The sequence below is a fragment of the Heterocephalus glaber genome, unplaced genomic scaffold (genome assembly GCF_053883595.1).
Source record: "Heterocephalus glaber isolate CG9 unplaced genomic scaffold, H.glaber_assembly_v1.0 deba00001755, whole genome shotgun sequence".
NCBI lineage: Eukaryota > Metazoa > Chordata > Mammalia > Rodentia > Bathyergidae > Heterocephalus > Heterocephalus glaber.
Window position 1 is genome coordinate 3,859,084 of NW_028258453.1, and position 25,598 is coordinate 3,884,681.

At 38.8% G+C, this 25,598-nt stretch overlaps 1 protein-coding gene across 9 annotated transcripts in view; it reads right to left on the minus strand.

Moving 5' to 3' along the window:
• Positions 1–25,598, minus strand: part of Nrg3 (neuregulin 3) — a 1,056,615-nt gene that overhangs the window by 37,533 nt on the left and 993,484 nt on the right. For all 9 annotated transcript variants that reach the window (XM_087201146.1, XM_087201145.1, XM_004867739.3 and 6 more), the window contains exon 5: positions 3,736–3,838. In XM_087201146.1, coding sequence (XP_087057272.1) covers positions 3,736–3,838 — 103 coding nt within the window. The remainder of the gene's footprint in view (positions 1–3,735; positions 3,839–25,598) is intronic.

Below are 25,598 nucleotides of genomic sequence, written 5' to 3' on the forward strand. Positions count from 1 at the left end.
AGTTTTCCAAACCTCGTCTTGACCTGCGATTGGAACTAGGTTATCTGAGAACAGGGCCCGTGACTGACAAACGCAACTCTTTTCACAGTTGTCTTCTGACACCTCAGGGATGTAGACCTCCTTTTACAGAGGATCACAGTGGTGCCTCAGAGCATCCCCAAGATCTGAAAAGTTACCCCAGAAGATGACCTCCTGCAGAAAGAGGCAGGTTACCACCAGGTATATACTGTGCCCATAATACCAGGCCTCGTGGTTTTCTACTGTTTTCCTAGTTTTGATAATTACTTAATCCAAGTTCGGCCTCCTTGAACATTTCCTTTCTTGTCCCAAATCTAGTTAGAGTTGAGTGTCATCAATGCATTTTTCAACTCTACTAAGGACTCCTACAGTCAACTTCATACTTCTTACCTACAGAAGTTGAAAGTAAAGAGGAATCCATTAAAAATGTACAGCTTCCATATAAACCATGTCAGCCAGATTTGAAAGGTCCGTCTAATACTGCTATTGACTATGTGTGGGAACACATGGTCTCATTGTAAGTGATGAAAAGAAAATTTCTTTTACCCTGTGTTTAGTATTGTTGGAGGGCTCAAATAACTGCATAAGAAAATCCTCTATATTCGAGACGCTCTTCATTCTTGCCTCATCATGTTTTCTACCAACACACTTGAATCAGAGATCAAGTTTTCTCTAATATTCCTTCTAATTAAGTGATGTCATGCCAAGAGTGACAAGAAACAATCATATATTGTACATGTCAGTAAGAGGAGATCAAGGTGTTGTTTGTCTATTCTGTTATCCCCAAGTTTTGAGAAAGGGAATAAAACATCCAAGAATTCAGAAAAGAAGCTTGTGCCAGGGTGTTATAAAAATCTCTTTTGGGCTGGGGATTTAGCTCAGTGGCACCATACCTGCCATGTAAGAGCAAGGTCCTGAGTTCAAGCCCCAGTACCAAAAATAATTTTTTTTTGAACTGTTTTGAAGAAATAGATTAAGAGCTTGGTACAGGGTATGACATTTCTCTCAGGCAAAGGAAAATCAAGACCGTGCCTGGCAACTGTAATAGAAGAAATACATACACTCTGGGCACCTGGTAAATATGATTCCAGTTGAAAAGGGCTCTGATTCTTACTATTTTAATTTTATAGATACCTATTCATTTTTACTACAAATGGGCCCTTGGTGGACAGGCAGAAGGACAGTCTCCCAGTGCTGCCCCAGCCTGAACTTGGGCCTCTGACCTCCTATGATGAATCTGGCATGGAATAGTGTTTGCATTAAACATCCTGAGCCCTCGTCGAGCCCCAGGAAGAGCTGCTGGCCTCAGAGCCCATGTGCTGCCCAGGTAGCAGATCGACAGCCCTGAAAGCAGAAGTTCCTGGTTATCCAGTTGTTCTCTGTTCTCATGATTACCACAGTTTTCACTTAAGTGTGGTACACCTACAAATTATACTCTAAAAATAAGCAATTAACTGCTTCTTTATAGTAATTTGCTTATTGTTTTACACAACTTCTGTCCCTTCTTAAGAGGAGACCTTTCCTGCTCCCTGCCAGGTTTGATGACCTGTCGCATTCTCTGGTGTATGCACTTAACTTTGTTGCCACACAGCTTCCAAGTCCTTGTGTGGAGGACTGTGGATGTTAGCAACAGCAAACCATTATAGAGCACTTAGTCTTCTAACACTGTGCTGTGTGCTTTACAGTATTATCCCCTTTAGTCCTTAACACAATTCTATAAGGGGGATACTGTTTCTGTTCTTTTTTTACCAGAAAAAAAGAAAGAAACTGAGAATAAGAAATGTAATGAAATTTTCCTTAAAACACAAAAAGCAAGTGGAAAGCTAAAGATCTGAATGTAGCTATGGCTGATTGGTATAAAACCATGAGGACCATGCAACATGACCTCCCTGGAGACCATTCGGTGGGAGGGTTGCTGTCAAAGAGGGGCACTCCTGGCTCACATTGGGCAGATTCTTCATCTACCAGAGGATTCTCTGAGCCAGAGTACAGGAGTTAATAATACAGGATTAATACTAGAACTGGTGAGCTTCAAAGCCCCGTATCTGCAATTCCTCCCTTGTGGCATTGACAGTTTAATATTTTAAAATAAATCTCAATATTATCTGCTACAATTTGGATCTGAAATGTCCCACAAAGCCCATGTGTTAAAGGCTTGGTCCCACCTTAGAGCTTAGGACAAGTGGTGGAACTGGTGGACAGGTGGAGGCTGGTGAAAGGTTTTCTGCTGACTGTGCCCTTTTGAGGAGAGTGAGACCCTGCCCCTTCCTGTGTTTTTCTTGACATTCCACCATGAAGGGACCACGCTTCCTCTGTCATGTGCTTCCATCATGACGTTCTGGTTCATCACAGCACCAAACACAAGGGCCTGATTGTGAGTGGAATCTACAAAAGTGCAACCCTAAAACAAAAATAAAGAAAGGGAACCTTTCTTCTTTGTAACTTGATTATCTCAGGTATTTTCTTATGCTAAGAAACAGCTGACTAGCACACTACTTGAAAATTGCAGTGACATGACACACAACTGAGATTATTGTGAGGATCAGGTGCTGACACATGAGAAATCCAATGTGCCTGGGAAAAAGTACATGTTCCACAACTGCGCAGTGACAACTGTCACAGCCAAGAGCTGTCTTGAAACAAAAAAAAAAGATATTAGGTAAAGGATGAAGGAAATCTGAAAGAATGGTTATTAGATACATTTTATCAATATTATTTCATTATGTGTGACAAGCACATTGTTCTAATGTAAGGCATTAATAATAGGGAAAAGTGGGTCTTGGATATTCAAGAATTCTCTGTACTATTTGTACACTAATTCTGAAAATCTAAGACAGTTCTGAAATTGTTTATTAAAAAACAATAGGCACTAACTCTGCATCTATGTCTGAGTTATGTTATTTAAGTCATAATTGTAGTTCTCTAAAAAATCAACATACATAACATGCAGACAGGTATTCTAAACTATATTTGGACATTGATCCATTTTTAGAAGAGCAAATGGCTAGAATAATATCAGCCCAATAAAAAGCAATTACATGTTGGCTTGCATTTCAGACAAGCTGTAGAACAAAATCTGAGCCAACTTTTTAAACCTCAAGTATTCAAAAGGCTAATGTTTTTATCTGCATTTTAAGTGCAGATTATGTCATTTCCATAAATAACTATCAGAATTCATTTACAGAAAAATATAAACACAAAGTACCATCATCTACTGAAGGTCTAGTTTCCTGGCAAGTGAAATTTAGGACATGTTCCAGATGCATATACCAATTGATCCAACTAGCTTTTAGTGTTCTTTCTACTTGGCTAAAACCTTTAGGGTTTTTGGGTAAAAACAGTATGAAATGAAAACTCTTTTTTTTGTTCTGTATATTTTTTTCCCTAATGGTTGGCAATTGAGCAAATTGTTAGGTTCACCGCAGTGCGCCCCTGTTCAGAATAGTTAGCCCTTCAGTGACCAGCAGACACTGGGCATTTAATCAATTCCTGTAAATGATCACTCTGTGCATCAAAGATAACACCCATGCGCACACATCCATATGCAGCAGATGACATACTCACTGCAGTCTACACAAATCTTCAGTCATTTGCTGATGGCTGGTAAACTTGTTTGCACAGAAACCCTCTGCTTGGAGAAGAGACTGAGAAAGTAAAGAAAGACCAGCTGCCTTCTTTGAGAAGAGAACTTTTAACACTTGAGAGAAATTGTCTTACTTGCTTTTGAAGTAGAATGCTGCACAGAACATGCCCACGATGACAATTCCAAAGATGATACATGAAATTGACAGCACCTGCCTTTGATAAACTTCTTCACTCTCTGTGAATTTGAAAAACAGAATTAGAATAGATGCTAGGAGGGCACAGCAGCAACAATCTCCATCTTTGTACTTCCAAGCTGGCAGGAGTCTTTCAAAGCCAACTTTTTTGTTCCTGTCATGAATAGGGAAAAAACATGAAGAAGTTATTATGCTTCAGCCTCTTTGCAGAGCTCTGGAGGATCTCTGGTTTTATATGTTTTTGCATCTGTATGGTAAAATCAGAACTCACACATAGCGCAATTGTACATCATAGTATCAAAAGTCATCCCATGACTTTAGGACACATCGAACACATGTCTTTCTGAAATTGTGGTGGCATCACAATTAAAGAGCTACAGAAGCAAATGTGTTCATCTAATCTTTCTTGATTCAGTAATGGCTTCTTTCTTAGTTTTTGAGATGCTAATGTTCTTGGGTTTCTGATTCTCATTGCTCCTTGACTACATCCCCCATTCATTTTCCCATGGTTGATATAACTCATGAAAGGGTACTTCAATATACACGTGAGTTTTTTATTTATTTACCCACTGTGTGAACTCCTCAGTACCATGTTCTGGCACAGTAGACTTCGGCCTCCATTACCAAGGTAGTATCTTACTGCTTTTCATCATTTAAAAAAACACACACAAAAACAGACATTTTACCTTTCAGCCACTACAGTTTACACTCTCAGGCTCCTTTACTGAATATCTATTGAAACAGTTCTTCCATCTCATCAAGAGCTTTGCATCCACAGACCCTAGTACTTTCTCTCTGGAAATCATCTTCCTCTTGTTTCATCTCTCCCTTTAAACAGCAGAGACCGTGATACATAATCATTCATTCACTCACAAATACCCTCAACTAAATATCCTTCTCTTTCCTTTTCACCTATTTGGCAAAATAACTATATATGAATCCAAGAAACTGCCTTCCCATGTCTACCTCAAGGAGCTTGGAACTAGGGAAGGAGGCTGTACAATCAGGCAGGTGGACCTCAATAAAGAATAATAATCACTGTTCTTAACATATGTGTGAGTCGTGACAACCTCATCACCCTACTTCTCAGGATCCTGATGTCCATCCATGCCATCTGCACTCTGCTTCAACATCTGACACTGCCACATAGTCACCTTCCTTTATTCTCAAGTTATCCATAGTTCACTGTTTTAATAGTCTAAGAAAAAAATCTATCAGATGAGAAATAATGAAAAAGCTAGGAAGTAGGGAGATCTTTTAAAAATGGGTGGGGGAATAAGAGATGAGCCCAGGGAGGCAGGGGAATGAAGAGGAGGGGAAAAGGGTGGGAAAAAGTATTGAAGGTGAAAATTATGAAAATAGAGCTTTCACAAATGGGAAGAAGACCAAAACTTGGAAGGAAGGGGTGAGGAGTTGGGGATGCAAAACAAGAATTAAGATATATTATGTACATGCACCAACTCTCCACAATAGATGTAATCATTATGTACCACAAACAGGTACTAATAAAAAAATGAAAAAAAAAGCATTTAACAAAATAACATCAATTTGTGATTAAAAATCTCAAAACTAGACATGAATGTGATCAGAAGTAAAAGCAAGACTGTCTACTCTGACAAAGTCTATTCAACATTGTATTATACTGAACATTTTAGTCAATGCAATCAAGAAAAACAATAGAAGTAAATCTATTTCTTTCAGGAAAACAGAAGAAAAATTTTCTTTGCAGGCAACATGATCATTTATGCAGAAAAGCTGATGTAATCCTCAAAAGACCTAGGATTACTCCGAAGTTTGCTTAGCCATTTTGCAGGATATGAGGTTGAGGGATAAAAATATTGATAAGATATTTAATAGCACCAAATAATCAGAAATTGAAAAAATCACACCACCACAGAAACATAAAATACACAGAGATAAATTTGGCAAAACATATAAACAGACTGTTTGCTGAAAATCTAACATATCACTGAAGGAATTTAGAAAACATGTCAATGGGGAGATGTATCATGTTTATGGGTTAAGAGATTCAATATTAAGATATTCTTCCCAAGGAAATAGATTGAGCATAATCCTTCTAAAAATCTTAGGAGGCATTGTTATTGTTGTTGTCACAGACATTAATTGATTGACTGTAAATGTTATATGGAAATACAAAAGATTTGGAGTAGCTAAAATAAATTTTCTCATCAAGTGGACAAAGCTACAAAACCTTATTCCAAGATTTGTTATAAAGCTAGATTAATAAAACCAATATGGTATCAACCTAATTCTAGACCAATGCATCATTGGAACAGAGAAGAGTTCAGAAATACCTATATCCAAACATATGTCCTAGTTGATTTTTGACAAAGGAACATTTTTAAAAAATGACATTGCACAAATAGTAGAGCCACGTCCACAAAAATGAACTTTAACCATAACTCCATACCTGGACAAATACAAACTCACAAAGGATCATAGGCCCAAATGTAAAATTTGAAAGCATTAAAGTATAAGAAAACATAGGAGAAAACATTAATACTATGAGTTTGAAAGGATTTTATAGCTAAAATACAAAAGATACAAACTACAAAATGTTTACAGATTGAGAAGGTGGACTTCACTACCAGTTACATTTGCTCTTTAAAGACACTATTATGAAAAAGAACAGGAAAGGCAGAGTATGAGAAAAATATTTGCAAATTATATATTCAACAGTAGATTTATATCTATAATCTGCATTAAGATGGAGGGAGGGGAAGGAGGAAGAGAAGGAGATATTAAAAAGAGTTGAGAGGTATGATGTACATGTACTAACTCCCCATGGTAAATGTAATCATTATGTACTGTAAGCATATCTATGTAAAAAAATTAAAAATTTTAAAAATTCACTGCTAAGTAGATAAGCAACCCAATTTAAAATGGGCAAAATATTTAAATAGAAAAAATGATCTAAATAGAAACTTCCACAAATATATATATCTACTTATATATAAATATATATACTTATATATAAATAGATACTTCCATAAATATATGTTTATACAATGTATATTTATATATTCCACATCTCTGAATAAGTGGAAAAGGACAGCATATGATCCCATCCGACCTGAGTGGAAATTTTATATTTACAAAGATGCAAATTAAAGGGACACAAAATATGTCATCTAGACCTTGATTGGGTATATTATCATCTTAAAAAAGTGTCATCCTTTCTACCCCACAATTTTAAGCTCATTAAAATTTCCAGGTGAACTTGGAAACAACCAAACAAATAAAAAGTAGTTGTACCAATTTCAAAGCATTTTTTTGGACTTAACTGTCGTGAGTTGATGGCCACTAGGGAACAAACATGAATCACACATGATCACCTCCCCCATCTGCCTCTGCCAATGAAAGGGATTTTGACAGTGACAGCTGATATTACCCATTAAAACAGGATAAAACAAAAATAAGACCATCTTCACTAAAGGTAAAGACTCCCATGTAAAATCTATGTGGTGGATTTCTTTCTATTTGAAGCTAGTCAAAAGTAGCCTGGGGTAATGCAAAAAAAAAATCAATTCTGTGTTTAAATCGAGTGAAATTAAAATTGCAAAGACTGCGAAGCAATGTGCAGAGCTGGGTGCAGCTCAGGCAATGGTACCATCAACGCCTTTGACTCAGAGTGCTGTGCAAGAACTCATGCAGCCAGGGGCTGACAGGCTGGTGATTTTGGGTTCCAAGCTAATTTTGTCCACTTGAGTGACCCAACCAAGTACATTACTATATCTTTGTTGTTGTTGGTACCAGGGATCGAACTCAGGACCTTTCCCTTGCAAGGCAGGCGACGGAACCACTGAGCTAAATCCCCGGCCATTACTATATCTTTAATGGCTTCAATTTTCTCACCTGACTAGAAACAATAATATTCCTTATCTTTTTCATGAGAGACTTTTTATTTGTTTGTTTGTTTGTTATACAGTACTAGGGATTGAACCCAGAGTCTTTGAACTTAGCTATATCCCTACATTTTAAGTTTTTTAAAAAATTATTTTTGAAACAGGATCTCACTAAGTCACTGAATTTCCTAGCCTGGGCCTCCTATCTCAGTATCCTAGAATTCTGGGAGTCCAGGTATGTACCACACTCAAATAAGATTTCTTAATAATAGTATAGCATATACTATATATATACACACACACTATATATATCATTTATACTAGATATATTATAAATATATATAATATGGTACCATTTAATTAATTCTAGTTCTTTCTCTAGTTTTTTTTTAAATCTGTCCCCCGAAACCTGTAATATTTGGGTTATGAAACACACTTGCTAACTGCATGATAGGTGAAATCTTTTTATGTGAGAAATCTATCTCTGCTTTGAACATTTTAGTTTATTAAAGATATGAAGGCAATAACATAAGATGTACAGATTACTGGAACTTGAGTCTAACATGAAGAATGAATATTGAGCTTGATAGCATGAGAAAATAGCTAGTGAACTTGTTTATGAGCAAGTACAGTCATGACCTGGGTGTGGTAGCACAGGACTGTCCTCCTGACCACTCGGGAGGCTGATACAAAAGGACCACTTGAGTTTACTTACATTTGATCACAAGATCAACATAGGCAACATAGTGAGACTCCATCTCAATAAAGAAAGAAAGAAAGAAAGAAAGAAAGAAAGAAAGAAAGAAAGAAAGAAAGAAAGAAAGAATCGGAGTTCTATAACAAAACATGTAGGAGATTTAAAATCAGGGAGACTACAATTAAAATTTGAGTTTTGCCACTTTTCAGTAGTAATATTTTGACAAATTATTTAACCTGCAGCCATTTTAAGTTTTCATCTATTAAGCAATAATACTAATGTCTTTGTTCAAGGCCCTACATCGGGTATTCTAATATGACCAGTACAGTGTTAAATATCTTGAAGCCGCTCAATAAATACTTGTTCCTAACAACAGTGTCTTTTATAAGATAGGAGGGAACATATTCTAAACATCTGCTTGAAGATCACAGCCAACCTTACCAAAATTGTGAAGCTGTATCAGAAAGGATAACAGATAACTTCAGTGAAAGTGGAAGCTTTTCTAAGTTGAAAGCCAGAGAAACAGCCACAAAATCATGACTCCTCAGGGAAACACTCCTGAACATCTCAGAGCAGGAAAGACTTGCTTTGCCACAGGCATGCTCTCCCCTTTGGAGCTGCCCTGCACCTAGCCAAGTCTTCCCCTGTCAATCTCTGCCCTGCAAGGTGGGACATGATATTTTATCTCAGTCCTGAAAGCTCAAAGAAGGAAGTCTTTGCCATTTTTTCTCTAAAACCAGGAACATACAGGATATATTAAATGACTGTATTTCTGCTATGAATAAATTTTTATTCATATTTAAAAATAAACATTTTAGTCCCAACTGTATGTAGATACCATGTTCGGCGCTACAGGTGAAAGGTGAAGAAGAAACAGACATGATCCTGAAATCAAGAGGTTAACAATACACTTGGTGGACAGACCTTAATTAAATAAGCACAGAAGAGAATATGGAATGCTGACTAAAGAGAAGGTCATGACAAGGAAGTATATAATAGAATGATTAGTTCTATCTAATATATGTTAATTGTTGTTACAGAATTTTGCATTCAATTTTTAAAAACTCAGATCCTGAAATCATTTTTTGAGAGGAAAATCAATCTTTAACTAAATATGAATCAGTAAAAGAGGTCTTGTATCTCCCAGCTCCTCCCATGGTTCTTTCCCTTTGCAGGACTTTTTCCTTTTTGTTTGCATGAAAACAATTCACATTATAAAGGCTGAAACATGAGAAGGTATTAGCATTGTGAGGAAATTTCAGAGCTCAGCATATTGAAAAAAAATCTTTTGTCAAGTGGCCTTTTGGGACAATTCCCTATGGCCACCTCACACAGCAGACAGTGAGGTTGGTTATGTGTGCCTCAGTTGGTATAAAAACCAACTACCACCATTGTGTTCCTCCATCAGCCAATGGCCTTTCCTGTAGCACAGGGAGAACACCATCTACCTCACATATTTGTTTAGGGATTAAATAGGTAAGCACAGAATTCCTAGAATTGTATGTGCATATAATTGATGCAAAAATGCCAATTTTCATGTTTTTCTCCTGAAGCCAGTGTTAAAGTAAAAAAAAAAAAAAAAAAAAGTGCCTTTGCATTACTCCTTATACACCAGCCGCAGCCAGAGGTTCTGGGCTTCTTGGCTGTGTCCTGTGATTTGTATTTAACGAATTTACTTTTATGTCATCTTCCTTAGTCCTGATTATTTGTTCTTTTGCTAACTGTTCTTCTCAACTAGTGGTTTTGAATTTCCTGCCTAGCTGTTTTGGAGAATGCAGTGCAGATAACTTTCCCTGGGCCTGCACTGCCTTTTGTATGCTCCCTCACCCCAGCCTTTGAGTAGGAAAGAGTGCTTCTTGCCCCCAAGACACACCAGCCCTGGGTGATGTGTGGTTGAATGTGACAGATACTTAAGCAAGCGGCCAGCTGGTCCTCACACCTGGATGCACATCACAGCCTGTCCAGAATTCTTTTGGAAGCTTCAGCAGTCTTTAGAATTCTAGGATTCTTTCTACGAAAACTAGTTAAGCTATAGTACATAAAAAATAATGTTGTTAAAAGAAAAATCATAGTCGTTACCCCATTTCCCTCTATAGATCTCATCATTGAAGGGAGAAGTATAGTATCCAGATTGGATCAAAGCTCCTGCATGTGTGAGGGATGAGAAATGTTCTAAAAGGCATCTCCATATTCCTTCCAGGTTTCAGACCTAGGATTATAGAGCATCTTGAGAATATTTCCTTCGTAGTACCAATTCTAAGTATGCCTACAAGGCCACATGCCTAGGTATGACTTCCATAAATGTGCTGGCCTTCAAGTAACGTGAAGTTTACACACACACACACACACACACACACACACACACTTGTAAGTCACACAGAAGAAAAGCTATATCCCCGAGTGCACAACTATATATGTAACATTTATAATTTCACCCTTGGTGGTTCCAGTAGGTAACAAAATGAAACCATAATTTCTGTTACAGTTTGTTCTAAAGGTCAACATAACAATAGCACCAGGACTACTCCTTATCCAAGTATTCATTACCCAAGGTCCTGCAGTTAAGAGTTTATATGGAGAAGCAAAAGTCATCATCACACAACAATATTTACTAATGAGCCTGCAGTTTATGAAAATAGTCTTCACATAAGTCAAAAAAATGCCTGCATAATTTCAGCATTTAATTCCATCCGTGGAGTCAACCTAATAATCTGTGTAGGTTAGTCTCACCTCAATTATGCCACTCTGATGTTTTGTCCTCATTTTAACTGTATTAAGTGTAAGCAGATTTATTGTAGTATTAAGAATATTTAGAATGTTTGGAAACTGGGATTTGTATGTTTTAACTTGAGGACAAAAATGAATATAGCTAAGTGGTTCCATGAATGCTTCAAGGAATTTTTCAAAAGAGATTCTGAAGTCAAAAGAAATAGAGTCTCACCATGAAATAGACTGCAACTGTGTGCCCAGGGTGTCAGAAAGGCAGGGCCAGCTCTGAGACCTCCGTCAGGGACCCTGAGAATGCTTCCTGGGGTCCTCCAGCGGCACAGTCCAAGTACAGAGAAGCAGAGACAACCAGGAGGTAAGGAGACATCCCTGCCTTGAACACTATTATTTCTACCTGGAGGTCCCCTCCACTTTTCCACTTGCAGAATTCCCCCTGTCATGGATTTAAGCATAACTCACACAAGATGTTGAAGCACTAACCCCAGGACCTGTGAATATGCCCTTCTTTGGGTAGGGTCTGCTATGATCTGAATAGCTGTGCTCTTCATCCAAATTTGCATGCTGAAATCTAATTCTCAGTGACAGTATTCAGAGGTGGGGTCTTTGGAAAGGGATCAAGTCTTAGAACTCCACTCTCACAAATGCAAGAAGCTCGAGTGACCAAGCCTCTTACTCAGCCACGTGAGGACACAGCACCAAGTTACCATCCATAGAGCAGACAGCAAACCAAACACCGAGCCAATCTTGGATGTGGTCATTCCATCCTCTAGATTGGTGAGAAATACATTTCTGTGGTTTATAAATTACTCAACCTAAGGTCTATTGTTAAAAACCAAATGGACTAAGACAAGGTCTTTGCAGATCACCAAGTTAAGATAAGGTCATTAGAATGGACCTAACCCAATCTTACTAATTCTTATCAACAGGGGAAACTTGACACTGAGAAAGACATGAACACACACACACACACACACACACACACACACACACACACACAGAGGAAGAATGACAGGGAAAAATAAAGGTAGGAATCAGGGAGATCCAGTTGTGACTCAAGAATACCAAACATTGCCAGGAAATCCCCAGAACACAAGAGGTGAGATAAAAGGAACAGGTTCTCCTTTCCAGTCCTCAGAAGGAAATAATGCTTTTATCATCACCTTTTTCTTAGACTTTGAGTCCCCAGAGCTATAAGACAAAAGAATTATCTTTTTTTCTTTTTAATTTATTTTTTATTTTTATTAGTACATAGTTGCAGTGCATGATGATATAGTCAGCGTGAGTTGGTACATGTACATGATACATCTCAATTCTTCTTATTTTTCCCTCCTCTTCCTTCCCTTCCCTTCATCTCCTTATACTCTACCAATTTGCAAAAATATTTATTTCCCCACTTCCTATTGTTTATCTTTTATAGTGCTCTTTAAATTATTTATACTTTGGGGTTCTCATATAAGAGAAACCATGAAATATTTAAGCTTCTGTATCTGATTTATTTCACTTAACATTACGGTTGCAAGTTACATTCATTTTTCCTACAAATGACTCAAGTTTATCCTTTCATATAGTACAGTAGTACTCCTTTGTGTATAAATATCACATTTTCTTTATTCATTCAACTGTTGATGGACATGTAGGTTGCTTCCAAGATTTTGCTATTAAGAGTTGTGTTACTATATCTTTCACTCTTTCAGGAAGATACCTAGAAGGGGAATAGCTGGGTCAATTGGAATTTCTAGTGTTAGTTTTCTGAGGTATTTCCATAATGGTTTCAACAGTGGTTATACTAGCTCACATTCCTACCAACGATCTCCCCTGCAGCCAGCACTTGCTATTATTTGATTCCTTGATAGTGGCCATTCTTTCCAGAATAAAATGAAATTTCACAGTTGCTTAAATTTGCATTTTTCTAATGACTAGAGATGTTAAAAATTTTTTAAAGTATTTATTGGCCATCTATACTCCTAAAAAATGTCTATTTATTTCAATTGTCTATTTCTTGATTGGGTGTTTTATTTGAGCTCTGTACATTCTAGGTATTATTAGTCTTCTGTCTGAGAACTCGGTGACAAATTTTTATCCCATTCTATAGCTTGTCTCTTTACTATGTTGTTTGTTTCTTTTTCTGCATAGAAGATTTGATATAATATCATTTGTTGATTCTTGATGCTATTTCTTGTACAATTGGAATTCTGTTCAGAAAATCTATGTCATCAGGTGCAAATTTCCAATGATGAATGTCATTATATTGTATACCTAAAATGTACCAATGATTAGAATGAATAACCGAAAATGTAAAATAGGAAGAAAAGGTCCAAAGAGGTAGGGGTAGTGGGAGGGGCAAGGGAAAGGAAAGAAGGGAAAGGAAAAATGCTGAGAAATGGAAAAAATGTAAATAAAGTCTTTGTAAATAGGAAAGGGTGGAGGGCATGAAGGGAGGGCTAGGAATGGGGAAAAAAATAAGAACCAAGATGCATTATGTAAAGGTACAATTCCCAATGAGAAATGTAATTGTGTTGTATACCTACAATGTACCAATAAAAGAATTTAATTAAAAAAAAAAACATTCTAACAAAGAGGAATATGACCACCTCTACTTTCTACCATAGCATAGACATGAAGACCACAGACTTTGGAGTCAGGGATGAGAGCTGTGTATTGTTCCAAAATTATTAACTGTTCTGAGCCTTTGCTAATGTGTTAGAAAATGGAGAAAGAAGATAAAAATGAATCAAAGATCTAAATATTAAATCTGAAACATTTAACCTGCTAAAAGATAAAAGAGGTAAAACTCTTGGAGACAAGAATTATCTTTTTTAACCTACCAGTTTGTCATACTTTGAGTAGGATCCCTAGCAAGCTAACATAATCACTGATCCGTAAAACCTCAGGAAAATCCTTCTCACACTCTCTCTTTTGCATCTGCTCCATAATTACATTATCTTGTGGCAAAAATTACACATCTGTTCTCTCACTGCCAGACCAGCATGTCCTCCTCAGTTCTGGACTGTGGTCCCTCCTGAGCCTTGGCACTGCAAGATTGGGTACTCAATAGCCTTCAGTACTGAACTGCTTCAGGCTTGATGTCTAACGGCATTTATTAGTAGGTCCTCTTTCTGCTGGGCCACTGAAAAGGAGAAACACTTCCTGAAAAAGTTCATTTTCAGGAATTCACTCTATTTTGCTGTACAGTTAACTGTAGAAAGGTTCCTTTAAAAATATTTTCAAAAGTAAATTAATTACTTCACAATAAAATGTTGATATTCAAAACTATATTTTATTTCCATGCAAAGTCCTTTCAGTTGTGCCTTACCCATTAAATTTTATATTTAAGGGGAAATAATAATTTAAAATCATAAACAAATTTTTCAAACTGTAATTTCCTTTGCTTCCCCCCCCCACACACAACCCAGCAAATACAAACCCTTTCTGTAATGACCCTTATCTCTTTCCTTCTTTTCCCAAACAGTATGGCTCTGGCTGACTATAGATAAGTGAGTGCCATAAAACACAGTGTGAAAAAAATTAAAAGCCCTAAGTCCTCTCATTGGTATGTCTAATATTCACTGACTTTACAAGTGCTATTTCTTCCACAAATAAATTATAAGTAAAAAGCAAACTGAATTAAAATAAATCTATCAATGAGTTCTCACTGCTAAGGTAAAACCAGTCTGTGCCTTCTAACTTCACATTTAAAAGGTTTAAGAGCTCTATTTGTCCTGGACCTGTAATCACTGTCCCTCAGTCCAAACCCACTACCCCAGTTTTCTCATGTAAGATCCACCAATCATAGTCAAAGTCATTCTTAGACACAGACATGTCCCTTGGGATGATAAAATGCCATTTTCTTTGCAATGGGGAAGATTTGACCCAGAGATTTACAGGAATATTTTGGTATTTAACCTATTTTGGTGGAGGGGAGAGAATAATACACTAAAATCTTTCAACTTTCCTTCACAGGAGAACATTAAGACCTAAAGTAACTCCCAGATTGGGATAATGGGTGTCCACCTCCCTTAGCCAGTTGAGATGTGAATAAAAGAACTCTTAACTCCTTTGCCTCAAATATTAGAGGTTACCCAGAAGATCATCAAAATTGATCAGCAAATCTCATTCATTGCATGGTGATTCAGATAAGAGTCCTGTGGTTATTTGCACTTCTAAGGCTCATAACTATCCTATTTGGGATGTTCTGACACATGTGAGTATCAGCACACAGCAGGCTTTCTGTACTGGCTTTTATAATGACACTTTGATCAATAATGGACCATATATATGACAATGGTCCCCAGGGATTATAATGGAACTGAGATTTCCTGCTGCTTAATGACATCATAGCCCTCATAATGCACAACACATTCTTCACATTTGTGTGACAATGATGTAAACAAACCCGTAGCACTGCAAATCATATAAATGTGTAGCAATTCAATTATGCACAGTACGTGGTATTGATAATGATAACAAAGCCTATGTTATTGGTTTGTGTAATATATATATATATATATATATATATTTTTTTTTTTTTTTTGGGGGGGGGGACCAGGGATCGAACTCAGGACCTTGTGCTTGTGAGGCAGGCATGGTTCCACTGAGCTAAATCCTTGGCCCACTTTTTTATTTTAGAATGTATTCCTTCTAGTTATAAAAAATGTTGACTGTAAAATAATACAGTGTGCTTCGCCAGCAGCTGCTTTATACATCTAAAATGTTTACTCCCACTCTGCTTGCATCACTGGTTTGGGTTGATCTATACCAATCGGATTTGTGTTTAGTATACTCTGATATTCTTTGCTCCACAATAGTAATCTTGAAGAACATGTCCTCATTATGAAGTAATGCAACCAACATATCTAAGTTAAAATCAGTTCAACATGTAATTACCATAACATATTAATAAGATATTTAATCTTATAATTTTTGTCCTAAATCTTTGAAATCTGATGTATACTGTGCTCCCTTGTCTCAGGTTGGGGGCCACCCTATTGGACAGTGCAGGTGGGCAATCAACATAAACCCCCAGGGGCTCTTACTATTAATGTGAATTCAGGCAATTTTATTTAACCCCTCTGTGACTCGGTTTTCAATGTAAAAAAATGGTGATAATCATAGTGTCTCTGTCACTGATCACTGGAAGGTAAAATGAGATGCTTTGTATAATGTACAGTATTCACTGAGAAGAACACTTTGCTCACTCTGTGTGTGCATGAAATGTAAGTGGTTTCTGTTGTGTTATCATTATCATTACTGTTGTTTAAATGTATCACGATAGAGTTTGCTAAGATAAATCTATAACAAAAGATAGATTTGGTACTGGATGGTGGGATGGACATAAAAAATAAATATGAAACCAGGTAGTCTGTATGTAAGGAGTATGAGCCAAGTGTGAGGTGAGAATAATGGAAGGATCTGGAGGAGAGTTTGTGGGGTAGGAGACAGAGGAAGTGATGAAGAGGCCTCATAGAAGACTTTAGGAACAGGCATCTTAGTGTACATCAAAGATAGAAAGCCATACTTCTTGCTACTGTTGACAGTGATTTGAAACAGCATTAAAACCCTAGTATTTGTCACATAATTCCTGCTTCATCCTAAAGGGCCAGATGTACAAAATGAGCTCAACTGTCCCCTCCTCATCACTGAGCATTAACTATGTGATGAGATCCCCAGGCACTAGATGTAAGTGTTTTTACTCTGTTCCTATGAACACAGTGCTGTGAAGGCTCCCACTCTGCTTAACATGCAAGGAACTAAAGATTGGATAAAAATTTCTTCCATATTGGTGTTAGCCAAGTTTCTCTTTTTTGCAAGTGAATCATGAAATACTTAAAGATTTCTAGAAGAAGGATAGAGATGGAGTGAGAATGGGAGAGAAGAGAAAGTAGGAAGAAGAGGAAAGAACAAAGGAAGTATTGAAAATAAGACAAAAAATAAAGGAAGAAATAAAGGGAGATGTTAAGACTCAGGAGAAAGGCAGAGAAAGAAGAGAGGAAGACGCAATCACGTAACATTTGTCCTTCCTCTTCTACATTGCTGTCTTTGTTGAGGAAAAGTCCCTGTGGCTCAGTGACCTTTCTTTTTCTAGAACTGTGAGGAACAGAGTTGCATTTCTTGCACAGAGAAGACCTGAATTTCTCAGTTTATGTAAAAGGCCAAGCAGGACAGGGGTCTCGGGTATTGCCAGATCCTCTGCTAGGAGCTTTCTGGATGGAAGTAATCAGTGTTCACTGCATCATCTGGTCCTGGTGAGCTTGGCCTTATCCACAGAGAATCCCCACTGCCAAAGGTGCAGAAGACCAACGTGTTCTTTACCCCATTTACATACACATTTCTAGCATATGCCGGTAGCAAACCCAGCTGCCAAGTCTACATACTCAAGCTTTTAACTTACTTATGCCCCCATCAAGAGGCCATTCAATTACAGAACTCAATAACTTCAAGCAGAATATTAGGACAATTACTGATGTATTTGGCTTACATTCACAACAGTAAAAACAGGTGATATCTCAACCCAGATAAACAGAATTTAGTATTTTTATTGCTGTTAGAGACATTTATGAGTTAAATTATATAGACAGGCAAATGAGGACATTTCAACTTAAGCAATTGTTATGACAGGAAGAAGGACTTGGGATAATTTATAGAAGGCTATAAAACTATATTTAAGGTCTAATTCATACTATCTTACATATTTTTAATTGCTTACTTCATGAAGATGGAATTGATTAATGTATGCCCTTCTTCTAGAAAAGCTGATTCCTCTAGAGAAAGAAACATAAGTGTGGGAAATTAATGGGGAAGGAGCAGAGGAAATGGGGCAGGCTGATTTTAGGCTTGCCCTGCACAAAGACATGGGAAAGGGGGAATGTGCATCCTGTTCAGGGATGAGGTCAGTATTACAAGGAAGCTACCAGGCAGTCCATTCCAAACATCCCCAGAAGACAGGAAACAAGGTCCTGGCCACAGAAAGTAAGAGCAGGGAAGGAGGTGAAGGTTGAGACAAAGGAGTTGAGCCTGGAAAGTTGCTGCAGGAAACAGCTTTGTGGGCCTGCCCATGGCAGAGTAAGAACTAAGCCTGGAAACTGATGGAGGCAAATCTGCAGCTGTGATCCCTTAGGCAGGATAACATGGAATGATTTTATCTTCATTTTCTGATGAGTAAATTCAGCCCCAAAGATGTTAATATAACAACTCAAGAAAACAGATCTGTGAGTCAAAGTGATGCCCTCATTTCACCTTGCCAGAAATCCTGCTCTTTTTCTTATCTCCTATTGTCCCATTCTTCAAGAAATTAAAAAGAGAAATCACTCATCCTCTCCCTGCACCCTGCAGCAGATGACAGAGGACTCCCAAGAAAACCCAAACCGAACTAAGTAGAATAATAAGCCAAGAAAGTATTTTATTGGGGAAAAAATGCCTTATCAATAGCCTTGGCCCATTAGGAGCTCAAAATCAAATGGAAGAGGCATTGTAGGCTTAAAAATGCAGTAAGAGAAGTTGCAAAAGAAAAATGAATGTTAGGATGGAAAGTGAGGAGACAGTAGTTTCCACCACTTAATATTTCATAATCCTATGGCAGACACTCTGAGGTACACATAGCAAATTTCTTTCTGTACATATAATAATAAAGTCTGAGGCTCTCGGGAGAATGCCCCATGGTTGTACAGTCAGAAAGTAAAATGCAGGAACAAGAAACCAATCCAACTGTGTCTGACTCCAAAGTTCAAGAATGTCTTGCTTCTTTACCTCTTTCATTAACATCTAATTAGCCAAAGTCTTGAAACCATTAAGTGGAAAGCACCTCACAAATGAGTTTGCTTTATCCAATAAAGGATGGGTGAACATGTAAATGGAAGCCTCTAAGGTTCCTATTCCAGCTGGAGGGACTGTGACAGAGGAAGGACTCAATGCCAAACATGGATCCTTAATTTTCATTCTGAACAAAAGCTAGACAGTGTTGCCATGGTACAAGGTGGGAGAACACAGTGGTTATTGGAGGGGTATGCAGGGTCTTAGATGCTTGTCCTGCATGACCCGGGCCTGTGTGAACCCTGAGTCTTTTACCTTACCATTGCCTCCCAGATCTTCACCCCTCCTCACCTTCAGGTTACTGTGCATGTTGTTTCTTCCAACTGGAAAGTTCTTTCTGCCTTTCTTGTCCCATCCAGCAAGCTACAAGCACATCTTTTAGATGTGTGACTTTTCCAAGGAAGAAGCTTTTCCTTGTTCTGGTATAGGTTCTTCTAGAGAACCCAAAGTAGGCGGCTTCTGGTGCCTCCATTATCATCCAGTGCCTCAATTGCTCATTTAATTCTTAGTCATCACTTTAATCTCCTAAGTTCTTGGTAGTATTGCTGTCCTTTTGTTCCCATACTGTAAGAGAATATTTAGACAAAGCAACAGGATGTAAATGCACCCAGACTGGACCTGGCACAGACCATAGAGACATTGAGAAATGAGGACCTTGTCCTCCTCAACCTACAGACAGCGTACACTGTCAAGTCTCTTCAGGTCTCAGAAAGGCAGATGGACCATCCTATTGCCAGGTTGTGATCCACACAGACATTCAAAAAGTCTGTAGACTGAGGTCACTTTGGATTTGTCAACATTTCCGAAGATTCCTGTTAGATAGATGGTCCTGTCTACAATTCCATCAACTAAACACTCCCTAAACTTTTCTATTGCTCACCCCAGTAGACCTGTCATGCTGTAGCCTGTCCTAGGTCATAAATTTTACCAGGAACACTGCAGAGAAATTGCTACAGGAGGGGAGACTGGGAGAAAACCTGGCAAGCAAACTCTGACATCAGTGCAGAGGAAACAGAGAGCTATCCTCTGTCTCCTTTCTCCCAATGTCTCCTGCCATACACATGCATTATTGCCTTGAGAAGTTCACAGAGGAACATTCCTGAACCAACCCAGCAGATACGAAGAATCTACAAGGAAGCTATGCCCCAAGAAAGAGATGCATAGAATTCTTGGGTCTCCAGTTGGCCCCAGCAGAAGAGGCAGCTGAGGTAGGGTGTCTCTGTGAACAGAAACATGTCAAAATCTTTCTGGTCATATACAAAGATTCAGTTCTATAGGACTCACATAGCCCAATTGGTCACTTATGGGAGACAGAAATCATACAGTAGGCAAAGACAAACTTGAAAAGAAAGTGCAGTTATAGGAAGACTTAGAATAAGTAGAAATTCATCCAGGTAAACAAGCCCAAGAGTGCTGTTTGTAGAATACTACTTAGCAAAGAAATCAGATACCTGGAGAATGTTTTAATATTTGTATTTTGAAAGGTAAAATAGTACTAGTCTCCCCAGGACATAGAAATGACAGCCCAGTTTGGATAAGAATGGCCCCCCAAAATCAACTTCACTGTAGGAGAGAACAAGAGAGTTAAAACAGCTGTCAGATCAGTCCTATGAATCCCACCTGCCTCCAACCCCTACAAACATCATTCTGGATCTTACTGGGTTGGCAGGAGAGGATATTATCAATCTGATTTTCATCCCAATGTGTGTGCCTAGGCAGATATGCATGCTTTGAGGGACAGAAGTGCCATTCTCATCATTTCTAAGAGGAAACATTTCATTTTATACTGCTAGAAATTCCCCCCAAATGCAAGCATTTGTTGATGACTCTGAGGCATCTGTTCTCCATGAGGCAATTCATATTTTGTCTCCACTTAAGAGACCCTGAGTGTTTTTGCAACAGAGGGAGTCTCATGTGATTGCATGAAATAGGCATTCTTGGGATTGGTAAGCCAGGCAATGTGGGCAAAGAGGAAATGCAGAAGCACAGAATGGGGGGGGCGGGGATGGGCACAGCATGGGGGCATAAAGTCTGGGAAGCTCAGGCCCAGAAAACCACATCCAAGGGCAGATGCTTCCCTAGACAAATTTTGTTGGCACCCAGCTGCACCCATCTGCGTGTAGTATCTATGCTGGTTTTGCAGAGTTGAGCATTTGTAGCAAAGTCCAGAAAGCTGAAATATTTACTGCATAGGCCTTTCCAGGAAAACTGTGTTAATCCCTAGGACTGATGAAAGGAAATTCAATGGGAAAAAAAAAAACCTTTTTCATTAGATGTACAATAAAAATTAAAATTTAGATAATATCACAAATTAATATTCAAGTTTATAGTTCTGTAGTTTTAAATTACTAAAACAACCTTGAAATTGTCACAAGAATAACTTCAGTTCCTTCACTGCACTCAGTAAATAGGAACCTGTTGGCTAAGGAAGCCACCACCTCATAGTGCCAGCTAGTGTAGGAGCCTTGTGCTGCTGGGGTCTAGAACTCTGTGCTGAGGATTCAGTGTCCAGAGCCTTGGCTTTGAGGTCCAGTGGAGCCCCAAGATGGGAAGCCTTGTGAACTCTGCAGGTATAAAATCTCTGTTCTAGTAGTGATGGCTTGATGAATAGGGCCAACCAGAGTTTCCTAAAAACCTAACCAGGAGATTGGAAGAGGACAGAAGACAGTGAGAACTGGGGGTGAACACTAAAGTCAAAGACAATGAGATTGAGTTTGAGACAGGCTCAGTGTGGATGCCCAGTCCCAAGAGGTGTCCATCCAGACTTCTTCACCAGCCACGACAGGAAAACCATTTTCATCCCAATGCAGCCACACCTTCACTGTGACAGAACTTTAAGGTTAAATACTTGTTACATCTAATTTTACTTCCTAAGTTTTCCCTTTTGCTTTAATCACTGTTACTGGGGTTTTGCTTTCTTTTTAGTTGTTTCTTTGGTTTTATCAAATGACCTTATTATGCATAAATTGCAATGTAGAGATCTTCCTCTGAGGTCATAACTATTGAGCATAACAAACTCAAGCCAAGACAAGGTGGCTCACCCTAAAAGATACAACAGAAAGCAAAAAATGGTTTCAGTGGTGAGAGGTCTTGGGTGCCCATGCAACTATCACTTTTTAATAAGCTCTCAATTTTCTTGTCACAAGAAAGTTCCCAAGGTAGTTGAAGGCTATAATCATCAACTCTAAAGGTGGCTAGTACAATTTGGTCACAACATAGTACGGTACTTTGGAGTCAGTACTATGCATGAAGTATAAATAAATGAATGACTTTTAGCTGGAATTTCTTTTTCAATTCTGCCCAAATGATCTGCCTGACCGCTCAGATTCCATAAAATGTGTGGGAAGCCTGGCTTGCTTGTCCTGCCACCTGTAGTAGGTCTGCTGGCCTGGGCAGGCTACCAAAGGGTGCACATGTAGCCCTCCCTAGGACAGCCTAAGGCAGTGGGCCAGTTGCCCAGGTCAAGCTGCTGGCCTGCACATGCAGAAATGCAGATAGATATGTTGTCACTGATCTAACCAAGCAAACAAAGATTCCGTTTTCTTGATGACTTAGGTTTTGAATAATGGCACCGCCATTCTCTGGTATCACCTGTAGGAGAGCCCTGTAGGGCTTGATCAGAAATTATTAAAGCTGGGCTTGGAAGTAAGTATTCCCATTTCTCCATTACTGAGACTTAGGCAGCAGTAAAGCATGTTTGTGCATCCTACCTATTCTGTGTGGCCAGGCTTCTAAGAACAGACTTCAGTGACAACAGCAACAATGGCAACTACGACATTAACATTTGTGGAGCACTTTCAGTGAAGAGCTCTTTGCAGGTACAAAGCTATTTAGCCCTCTTGACAGTTCTGGGACTCTTATTAACCCCAGTTGTACTTGTGGAAATTAACGCACAGAGAAATTGAACTATAAGTTCAAGTTCACAGACAAAGTGGTCACGTACAGTCCAGCTCTAGAGTACAAGTTTTTTACTACCACGTGCCACTGCCTAGAGGGGAAAGAAGCACCTCTTTCTAGATTTCTAACCAAAAGAACGGTGTTTACCCAAACTAAGAGTGTTGAAAGGGGATGTGTAAGTAAAAGAGACCATACTGTTGAGTCAATGAGACTTTGATTCAAATACCAACTCTATCTTGTATTAAACAGGCTAAACTTGAAGAAATCCTTTGTCCTCCTTAGTCTCCATCCCCTGAGCTATAAAATGGGATGCTTATGACTTTCAAGCTGAATTTCTGAGCAGAGTGCATGCAAAATTTTCAACATTGTATTTGAAGATGTCTAATGTCTCCAAAGAAGAATGCTCTTCCTTTTTCTTTCTGCTCCAACAGAATGAGGAAAAAGTCAGGTCTCTTTTAACTGGATGATCACAGAAGACATTGCTGTTAGGTAACACAGGAAAAGAAATTGCAAGAATTTTCTGAACGAGTAAACAGCCAATGTTCCTCTTTAGAAAACCTGGAGTTTCCAAGGCATCAAAACACAGCTTGGACCCATCACAATGGAAAAGATCAATTTCATGAAGATTAGTCTGACCTTTTAAGTTCCTTGAATTAAAACAAAGCGGCATAAAATATTCAAAATCTTAATTATGTTACTAGGCAATTTTAACTCCCCTATCCTGTCTCAACTTAGAATTTTTGAAGAGCTGTTTTAAAACTTGAAGATATTCTATTTTAGTACAAACGATATCAAAAAATAAGATACCAGAAAAACACAACAGACATTTGAATATGCTTCATTACTCTTTTCTTCTGCCTTCTGCTTCTTGGTGGACCCATTGAACTCCAACCTCCCCATAGTATCTTCAGCACCGAAGCACAAACCAATGGACCAATTATGACCAAGGGTTGAGAAGAACTTTTACAGAACATAGAGGGGCACTCAGGAGTTCTCAAGCAGCCCTCAGCTTGTAGATTAATTTAACATTAAGTCAGCATGTTAGTTGCCCAACACAGGTCTTGGGCTGTGCTCCTGAGATGTCAGTGGCAAAATCCCAGTGTTTTCCAGTTCAGTAACAGGGTCCCTGCTTTGACATTTGTTCAGTAAGCTCCACCTTACAATCTAAGGAGATGGGGATCTCATCACTGACTTTCTCTTATCAATCATCTTCTTTAAGAAGGACATGGGTCTTGGAGTTGGGGAGTGAGAGTATATGCATGGGTTTAATACTCAACCCTGTTTTGACTTTTAAGGATTTGTATCTAAATGTCCCCCTAAAGCCTTATGCATCCTTAGATGGATATTTTTCAGAGGTGGCTAAATCTAGAGTGTGTGACAGACTTATAGCAGGGCTAGGCCCCAGGGTACTAGGCTCAAAGGTGTGAGTGTTAGCCTCCCAAAGTACTATGAATAAAGTAAAAGGGGCAGAAAGACACTGTGGAGCCCTCTTGTTGCCTTTGCTACCTTACAGCCACCATGAACTGTTTTTCCTCTGCAAGACCTGTCTGCCACACCACTCTGCTTTGGGGCCAGCCAATTATGGACTGAAACTTCTACAAACTGTAAGCTAAATAAACCTTTCCTCTTTTAACTTTGGGTGTCAGGTATTTTGTCCCAGCAATGAGAAAAATAACTAACACAGAACTTGGTACTGAGAGTGGGGTTGTTGCTGTGACTATACCTGACCATGTGGTATGGCCAGAAAGGAAACTCAGTAAAGTTTCAGCCTGCAAAGACAGAGCAGAGGAGATCTTGATTGCTGAGAAGGAACTGAAGAATAGAAAAAATGGCCCGAGGGCATCAAAAACAGCAGCCAGACTCCACGCTTTACAGCCTCTAAATTGCAAAAGTGAAAGACTTTTCTTTGAGAACAGAGCCCCAGAGCACCATGTTCCAGAATGGCAGGGGCCTAGGGAAGTTGTTCTTCAGGACTTGGTTCATAGACAATGAACCCATACAGCTGTGAGAGAAGGAAACCTGGTTGCTACCCCAGCTGGCAGTATTTTTAGGTAGATGCAGAATGCAAGAGTTGTGTGGTCAGGAAGGCTTCCATCCAGATTTCAGAAGAAAGCCTGGGAGGGTAGGCAGTGTGCCCCTGACAGGGAAATGCATAAAGGTGTAAGTCGGAAGCCAAAGGTACAGTAGAGACCTTGAAGTTTGGAGAAGCCAGGAACATGGATCATCTAAAGAAAACTGCGAAGAGGGAGGAGAGCTGGCCCAAGAGAAGCCAACGGAACTACAACTATTGTCAGTGCCACTGGGGCAGGGCCACTCAATCCCTTTTGAGTTCATAACCAGCCATAGATTGCTGGGAATGCTGAAAATGGAACTGTGGGATTTGATGTTTGCCCTGCTGGATTTTGGATTTGCTTTGTTCCCATTCCTTTCTATCCCCTCTTTGTACCTTTTGGTATGGAAATATTTATCTGCTTTCTTTGTAAAGGAATGTACTTGAATCTTTGTGGGGCCAGGGGCAGAATGTTACGGTTTGGGTTTGTGTCTAGATACCCCTAACCCCCCAAGCCTCAGGCAGTCTTAGATAGGGCTTTTTCAGAGACGGTTGAATCTAGAGTGTGTGATTGATTTGTGGTGCAATGTTAGGCCTAAGGGCACTATGATTACAGGTGTGAGTGTTACCCCAGCCCTAAATAGTCTGAATAAAAAAGCTGACATACGCTGTTAAGGACCCTTGTTGCTTTTGCTGTTTTCCACTGCCAGGAACTGTTGCCCCTCTGTTGTGTGTGCCACCATGCCTTAGAGCCAGCT